Source organism: Leuresthes tenuis, unplaced genomic scaffold (genome assembly GCF_036924035.1).
Source record: "Leuresthes tenuis unplaced genomic scaffold, fLeuTen1.0.hap1 SCAF_8, whole genome shotgun sequence".
Taxonomy (NCBI): domain Eukaryota; kingdom Metazoa; phylum Chordata; class Actinopteri; order Atheriniformes; family Atherinopsidae; genus Leuresthes; species Leuresthes tenuis.
The window spans coordinates 2,383,022-2,391,850 of NW_027325362.1; the positions used below are offsets into that span (position 1 = coordinate 2,383,022).

The 8,829-nt window shown below is 44.4% G+C and overlaps 1 protein-coding gene across 1 annotated transcript; it reads left to right on the top strand.

Annotated features, from left to right (window-relative positions):
• The first annotated feature begins 4,768 nt into the window (after positions 1-4,768).
• ppp1r3ca (protein phosphatase 1, regulatory subunit 3Ca) lies at positions 4,769-7,247 on the top strand. The gene is made up of 2 exons (XM_072390509.1): positions 4,769-4,949; positions 5,216-7,247. Exons 1-2 carry the CDS (start codon positions 4,936-4,938, stop codon positions 6,231-6,233), a joined length of 1,032 nt encoding a protein of 343 aa, XP_072246610.1. The 5' UTR covers positions 4,769-4,935; the 3' UTR covers positions 6,234-7,247.
• Positions 7,248-8,829: the final 1,582 nt, after the last annotated feature.

The window sequence follows — 8,829 nt, forward strand, 5'->3', positions numbered from 1 at the left end:
CAAAAAGGAAAATCTGTCATTTTTAGCAGTGTCAGCAGTGGAATTTCAGGACCTGCTAAAGCGAAGAAAGCAGTTACGAGTCTTTTGGTGTCACCTGTAGTTCTTAATGCCACCGAAATAAAGAAGAAATGCTTTGATATGAAAATGACTTTAAAAAGAAAAAGGGCAGGCGCTCGATGACTGCAGCTAAAGTCGTGCAATCAGTTGTTGCCTCATCATGATGCCACTGGGATGGGGCGGTCCATGGGGGGGGGGGGGGTCTTCTGGTGCCACACCTTCTGGTCTGCCTGGGCTGGTTCAGGTAGTAGGAGACCCTCGGTCATGTCAATATTGTGCAAAACGCAGCATTCCTTCTGTAGACCGTTCATACTGTGAGCTAACATGCCCTGAATCCCCCCGTCCCCTCATTATTCGGGTTATTTAACCTCTGGTTATTCTGACTGGAATACCGTCTTTGCTTAACCTTCCCTTTCTTAGGCTTAATTTAAAATCCCAGACTTGTAACTTCGGCACGATCACGCGTGCGCTGCATGATCATTAAAGCTCAGAGTCAGGAGATACAGCTGGAGTCCACATTTATATCACCACCAATAGCTGAACCTTGCAACTGCATCTCCAGAGGTCAGCCAAAAGCAAACACTTTCTAACCTCTTCTAAATAAAAATAAGGATCATAACAAACACTTTTTTAGTTTATGGCACATTAAAGCAACAAATATGGCTTTATATTAGATGTTTAAACTGCAGGGTGAGGCCTCCTCTTATGTAACAAAGCATTGCTTTATATGGCAGTTTTTCATCACCGCAGAGTTGACTTTTTATCTACTACATCAGGGAATCTTTATTCTGAAGCAATGAGGAGGTCACGTGTGGGAGGTGGCGAGGAAGCAGGACTCAGGTGCAGATACAGCGGATAGCCAGAGGCCAAAAGGAGGTTCATGGCGATATGAACTGGTGTATTAAAATGAATATTATCATCAGAATAACGACAAAACTAACCAGAAATCAGACGAAACTAGAACTGGGGACAGAACAAGAGGCTGTACCGATGAGGATCTGGTAAAGAATGAAAGAAAGCAGGAGTTTAAAAACAGAGCAGGATGATTGGAGTGAAAACAGCTGATGATCGGACCAGAGAGACTCTGAGGAAACGCGTGAGGAAGTGACAGAACCGAGACAAGACAGAAGAAACCCAAACAACAAGAAAGTAATCACCACATGTTATTGATGTGGTAACCCTGAGATTACCGGACAAATCTGTGATAATTTCTCTGTTGTCTTAGTGAGCATGTGAAAATGGCGTGCATGGAGTCTAAAGTCTCCTTTAGACTCAACTCACGTGTAAACAGAGGGGCTGTGGGGTGGGGAAGCCCATCAGCAAACAGTGACTAAATGAATCCTGACCTCTGACCTGCAGGTTTGCAGACACAAGAAAACAGCCCATCTGGCTGTAGTTTGGATTAATATAGGACCCCATCCTGGCTGGAGCAGCGCTGCAGCTGCAGGTGGAGGAGATTCGGCGGGTGTAGGACTGACCTGTCTGTTGTTAGATTAGAAGCCATTCAGTGGTGTGGCCTCTGGACACAACTGTGTGTTTAAGGATTACACACCCTGTCAGTAATTAGAGCACAAAGATCAGCTCCAACCCCAGTAAAAAGCCCTCATCAGGCAAGAAACACGGAACATTAATGGCTCCATTGGTTTGTTATGTTAAAGCTCCTATAAAGCTCCCCGAGTCCCAGTTTTAATCTAATATTATGATACTTCTACAATGATTCCTATCAGCTTGCAGTCTATGCTGAGAATGTAACTTCTAGGTGTTTAACCTTAACAGTCACAGCAAAGCTATCATCTTGAGGATGTAGAGATTTGTAGAAGGACACCATCCCCACTGCTGCCTGAGACATAGCAACACCTGCCAAAACGTGATCTGGAAGTGATCTGGAGTCACAGTTTTATCATAACGCCATGCTATAAACACTCTGCATGGTGATAAAACAGCAGGGCGTGAATCATCAGAGAGGATAGAGCTCAGAAACGTTATACCAGCTTTTTCTTATTCGTCTGGCACTGAAGGTAAAACTATCATTGGACAAAGGTGGAGGGGACAGTTAGGGGGGTGTTGTCAATGAAGGAACTGACTGTGGAAATAAAACAAGGAGAGTGAACATGGAAACAAAGGCAAAGAACCACAGAAATAACATAAATTTAAGGACACCGAACACAGAAAGTGTGACAGTGAAACTGGACATGGCCCAGCCCTGTTATTCATCCATAAAGAGATCAGAACTGCACAAAGTTAAAGCGTTAACTCTCTTAAAAACCTTTTTTAAAATGTGTGTTTTCTGGATCTGAAAAGAAACCCAAAGCAGCTGCATGTGTTTGTCTTTTAATGTGACCACAGCGGTTCAGACTGATGGAAATAAGTACAGGTCACTGGGTCAAATCTCATTCTGCTGCTGGTAAATGTTGCAGGAAACCAACTAACTGCTCATTCAGATGTTCAGTTGCTGCTCGGTAAATGAACAGTGGCTTTAAAAGCAAGAATCCGCATCTTTATTTAGGTGCAAAATGAGTAAGTAATAAGCTTATACATCCACTGAAATGACAGAAACGACAGATGCACCCACAGCACTGCAGGCAGCTGTGCTGAAGCATCTCTTCCTGTTGTTAGACGCTCTGCACATGCAGCAGAGTTCATAACCTTGGACCTGCAGGCTGATCCAGTTCAGTATTATAGCCTCAAATGCAAAACTAAATGCGTTTATAGAGGTCAAAGTTCACAAAGTATTATTTCTAAACATTTCTAATCAGAATTGCTGCTTGCTGCCCTCGTTCATGGACAGTTTTAGTCGCATATTTGAGATGAACACGACTCGTTTAAATCATTCCACAACACAAAACATGACGTGCAAAGACCCGTCACACTCCAGGGGTTTCTAATGGAGCTGATTGATGTACTGTGATGTAATCAAGCTCCTTATTCATCCCTAAAGGGTTCAAGAGTGAATCATGCCAACATGAAGTACCTCCTCAATCTAAACAGTTGAGTTTCAGTCCAAACTCTCGACTGGGACAGTGTTGGTCAGAACTAATATTAAATGAGAAGTGCAGTTTAAATGTTAGTTAGCAGGAAAGTGAAGTCGATCCATTTCAGAAGGTGTTTAAATGTATGATTTTATGGGCCAAGTTGGCGTTGTTTGAGGGTAATATTTAACCCCCGGCAGAAAATCAATGAAGCAAACAAGCTTTAAAAATAGCTGCTCTGTCAACACGTGTGGAAGTCTCAACAGACTCAAAACATGGCAGAGGAATCTGAAATCATCGGCTTCTATGTTGGGATTTTCACCTGGAAATGTTCATCTTTGGGCATGAATATGTTTCAGTGAAAATCTTGCAAATTTACATGCTTTTTAAAAAACACCGAGTTAATGGGTTTATATGATGAGATTAACTGGATTATAGCTACAGTTGGGTTCTGCTCCTTATCTGAGGGGAATTATCCTTGGATATATGGCGGTGAATGAATGGAATCACTGGCACAAAGCATGTCATCGTGTTATTTGTTTCTGACGGCAAGTGGATCGGATTGAGCGTTCTGCGCATGCTCGAGATTTTTTCCCGCGATCGTCACCCGGAAGTGGAAGGAGACGATATTACTGTTGTTGCCGTCAGAAAGAAAGAAACAACGCGATGGAGAATGCGCCGTTGTGCATCGTCTGTGCCATAACCAGCTCATCACAGATGGAGAGGGACGCAGCTTCATCTCGCTCTGCGTTCGCCATCTTTCTGAATGCCTGAGTTTGTTGTTGTTGGCGGTGAAGACGTCAACAGGAAGTGGCTCTATTAGCGATAGCTGAAATGGGGACAGCGCCACCTATGGTACCGGGGTATGACATGCTTTGTGCCAGTGATTCCATTCATTCACCGCCATATATCCAAGGATAATTACCCTCAGATAAGGAGCAGAACCCAACTGTAGCTGTAATCCAGTTAATCTCATCATGTGGACCCACTGAGTGTGTGTTTGGATCGAGTTATCTCAGGTCTTAATTCGATCACGAGTAACCCGATTCGATTTCTTATCAGATTAAGCTTGTTACATGAGCTGAATGACTCAATCTTATTGTAATTTAGCCATTAATCTGATCCAATAACCTGCATGTAACCGCACTGTGAAGAAAATGTGTCTTGATATGCAAATGTGGGTCATTAACATGGAAAAAGACGTTAAAGAACACAACACTAATGGGCCTTTAATCATCTCATTCATACTAAGGTGTTAAAAGTCCCGTCTCCACCTCCCTCCTCTGCTTACAAAGCAGCTCTTCTCTTGAATAGATTAACCTGTTTTGGCATTTAATCACACTTCAGATATAAACCTGAAACAGCTCCTCTGCTGGTGATAAAAAACTTAAAATGTTTGTTTCAGGAAACCTTTCACTGGAGACATGAATAACTCTGCTGCGGCCTATTCCCGGCATGTCAGTCATGCAGTGGAAGAGCTACTGGGTTTGAGCCACACTCTGGTAATCTGAAGATCATCTGCAGCGCCAGCAGGGGTCCATCATGCTTCTCAAATAGCAGCTGAGGCAACAAGCTGAGGAATCTGAGCCATGAGGCGACACTCCCCTATCTGCTGGCCCTCCGCCAACTCACATCAAAGCTGATTGGTTGGGGAGGATTTCCACCCGCTTTTCATTGGCTGTTTGAGGCCCCATATGATAGGATATGCTAATTATCTCTATGTGAACGTTGAAATCCCAGAGTGCTGAGCAATCCAGGCACTGTAAAGGCAGGAGAGCAAGAAGAAGGTGAAGAGAAGGGGGAGTGACTGCAGCATGCGCATTTAGACAAAGCTGCTCTGAAGATTCGGACGTGAAGGGGACTGAAAACCTTCCCTATTTCTACTTGGAGGCGTCTTACTCGTTGTTCCATGAGTGCTACAAGGTAAGAGTTTGGTTTAAGTCATTTATGTGGTGTTGGAGACAAGAGAAAAGTGAATGAATGTGTTGCTTTTTTCTTGTTCTGAATAGTTTAACCTGTAAAAAGTTGTTTTTTAAGACACAATTCTAAAGAAAAAGTTAAAAACTAGGCGTAGGAAACAATGAAAAGTGAATTTCTTTTGAAGAAGTCCCAGTTCTAACCCTTTTCTCTCCACCTCTCTCGAATTTTCTCTCCCTCCCACCTCCTCTCTCCCCCTCTTCCTCCCTCAGCGTGCTCACGTCTTTCAGTCCATCGGCAATGCCTGGCCCAGTTATGCCGATAGATATGGCTATGAGATTCTACATCAGCCACTCTCCCCCACCTCTCCGAGGCTTTCTCAGCTCCTACGAGGACCTGCACAGGGCGAAGAACCGGGTCAACCAGTCCACCGCCCGCGGCCGAAGCCAGCGGCTCTACAAACCCCTGCGGCCCTGCCTCAGCAACCAGCAGAAGACTGTGGATGACGCCAGCTGCTTGGCCTGGAACAAAAGCAAAGCCGGCAAGAAGCGGGTGGTGTTTGCCGACACCAAGGGCATGTCACTCACCGCCATCCACGTCTTCTCCAAATTCGACGACGAGCCATATCAGAACAAGAGGGGTAGCGACATCACGGAGGAGCTGCAGTTTGACATGAGTGACCTGGAAACGGCGGCGATGGACCTAAAGATCAGCTCAGTGCGCAGCCTGGCGCTCGACTTCAAGCAGCCTTCGGCCGACTACCTGGACTTCCGGAGCCGCCTGATCCAGAACTCTGTCTGCCTGGAGAACTGCAGCCTGCAGCAGCGCTCGCTGACCGGCACCATCAAGGTCCGAAACATCGGCTTTGAGAAGTCGGTGCAGGTGCGCGCCACCTTCGACTCGTGGGCCAGCTTCTCCGACATAGAGTGCACCTTCATGAACAACGTGTACGGCTGCCAGGACACGGACACCTTTGCGTTCGTGCTGGAGCTGCCCGCCGACATCCCGCCACAAAACCGGGTCGAGTTCTGCGTCTGCTTCAAGGTGCAGGACCAGACCTTCTGGGACAATAACGACGGCAAGAATTACACTTTCAAACACGCTGGCTGGAGCGGGGAGGACATAAACACAACTTCTGCTGAGCAGAGGAAGCCTTCAGAGCACAAAAGCGGGGTTGGGAAGATAGTGGAGCTGGAGGTCGATCAGTTCGGCAGCCCACGCACGTCCAGTGGATTCTTTCCTGGTTGGCAGAGCTGGGGCCAGATTGAAACCACTGTGCCTTACTGGTAAAAACATCAGGAAGCGTGCTGCACTGGCAGAAACTGAACAGATACTGACAGAGCATCCAGTACAAATCCATCTGTGGCTTTGAGCTCGGCTGTCTCAGACAGAAACTGAACACACAGCAGACAGAAACTCACGTGTAAAATGTCCAGCTGACCTGCTTTTCACTGTGGCTTGGTCATTTGGCCTAAATTATTGTACAGTGGCTGAAGGAGGAGGACTGTCTGGGGGGGGGGGGTGACCTGCTGTGCTTCATGATGTTCTCTTTTGTAAAATATTCATGTGCCTTCTCATTGTGCCTGCCCACTAGGACACAAACTATTTGTGTCATCCACAAGAAGCGTTGAGCCCATTCTGTGGGCCTGATGCATTGGTTTAACATGCACTGACTGAGATGTCCCCCTCATTGTGACATCTGCAAACTGAGGATGAAACAGTTGATTTAGTCCTTCATATTGAAGGGAAAGCTTGGGGAGCGCATGGCGACAGAATGCTTCTCTACAAACAAAACAGGGATTGATTTCTAATGAAAAATGCACACTAAACTTTTGCACCTTCTTTGGTGAAAATAATCCCACCCGATTGATAATGGCCTCAGATTTTAAAAGGCAGTCGTGCAGCCCTTTCTTTCCCTCCATGTAAATTGCACATGTTTGTCTGGTGAAAATAGTTTTGAGTGATGTTGTTTTGAGGTAAGTTTTTAAGGAACTAAGCTGCTATCAACAGAAGTGTCACAAGAATGTGTCTGCATGTGATTGGTTGCTTCAAACGGGGAAGAAGTTTGGAAATACGTGTGGTTCTGGTATGTCAAGAAAGAAATGATGTAAAGACGATGGCGAGTGTACAGAATGTGTGGCTGGGATCCAGACTTTTCTTTTTTTAAAACTACTTCTTTTTCTCACTGTGAAGAAAGCTCTACATCCCAGAATTTGATGTCTCACTTGAAGGCGTGTGTTGCCAACATGCGCCATGTTGGAAATGAGTTTCCTTTTCGAAATAAATTTCTATATTTGTGCTAAAGTGTCTCCAGTCTCGAGCATTTCTTTGAACTGAACATCTTTTATTAAAGGAGTAGGGAGTACATATATAAAACCCAAACACAAATAATGATGAAGAGAAAGGTCCAACCCATAAGAAGTAGCTCTACTGACAAAATGCACACATTATTTCACCCCATTTTCCAACTCTGTGGCTTCCGTCTTCCTAACAAACGTCTAAAAGCATCTTACACTTTTGGTACAGCCCAGCTGAAACTCAGTCTCTCATCACAGAACCACAAAATTAGCATTAGCAAGTTTTATGATGTAATTTATGTTTGTAAACACGAGGACAAAAATAAGCTGTGTGTTTACAAACATTTCTGTGATGAATAAGTTATGCATGAGCATGCATAATCAGGGGGCTGGGCCTTTATTAACAAATAAGAAGGGGAAGGGGGTGTGTGCATTATCTAATACACCATGTAGCCTCAAAGCACAACAAAATGTCTCCTGATGATGTCACATCCTGTTTGGACTGGGCCTTTATTAACAAATAAGAAGGAAAAGGGGGTGTGTGCATTATCTAATACACCATGTAGCCTCAAAGCACGACAATTAACAACAAAATCTCCCCTGATGATGTCACATCCTGTCTGGACTGGGCCTTTATTTACAAATAAGAAGGAAAGTAGGTGTGTGCATTATCTAATACACCATGTAGCCTCAAAGCACAACAAAATGTCTCCTGATGATGTCACATCCTGTTTAGACTGGGCCTTTATTTACAAATAAGAAGGGAAAGCAGGTGTGTGCATTATCTAATACACCATGTAGCCTCAAAGCACAACAAAATGTCTCCTGATGATGTCACATCCTGTTTGGACTGGGCCTTTATTAACAAATAAGAAGGGAAAGGGGGTGTGTGCATTATCTAATACACCATGTAGCCTCAAAGCACAACAAAATGTCTCCTGATGATGTCACATCCTGTTTGGACTGGGCCTTTATTAACAAATAAGAAGGGAAAGGGGGTGTGTGCATTATCTAATACACCATGTAGCCTCAAAGCACGACAATTAACAACAAAATCTCCCCTGATGATGTCACATCCTGTCTGGACTGGGCCTTTATTTACAAATAAGAAGGAAAGTAGGTGTGTGCATTATCTAATACACCATGTAGCCTCAAAGCACAACAAAATGTCTCCTGATGATGTCACATCCTGTTTGGACTGGGCCTTTATTTACAAATAAGAAGGGAAAGCAGGTGTGTGCATTATCTAATACACCATGTAGCCTCAAAGCACAACAAAATGTCTCCTGAAGATGTCACATCCTGTTTGGACTGGGCCTTTATTAACAAATAAGAAGGGAAAGGGGGTGTGTGCATTATCTAATACACCATGTAGCCTCAAAGCACAACAAAATGTCTCCTGATGATGTCACATCCTGTTTGGACTGGGCCTTTATTAACAAATAAGAAGGGAAAGGGGGTGTGTGCATTATCTAATACACCATGTAGCCTCAAAACACAACAAAATGTCTCCTGATGATGTCACATCCTGTTTGGACTGGGCCTTTATTTACAAATAAGAAGGGAAAGTAGGTGTGTGCATTATCTAA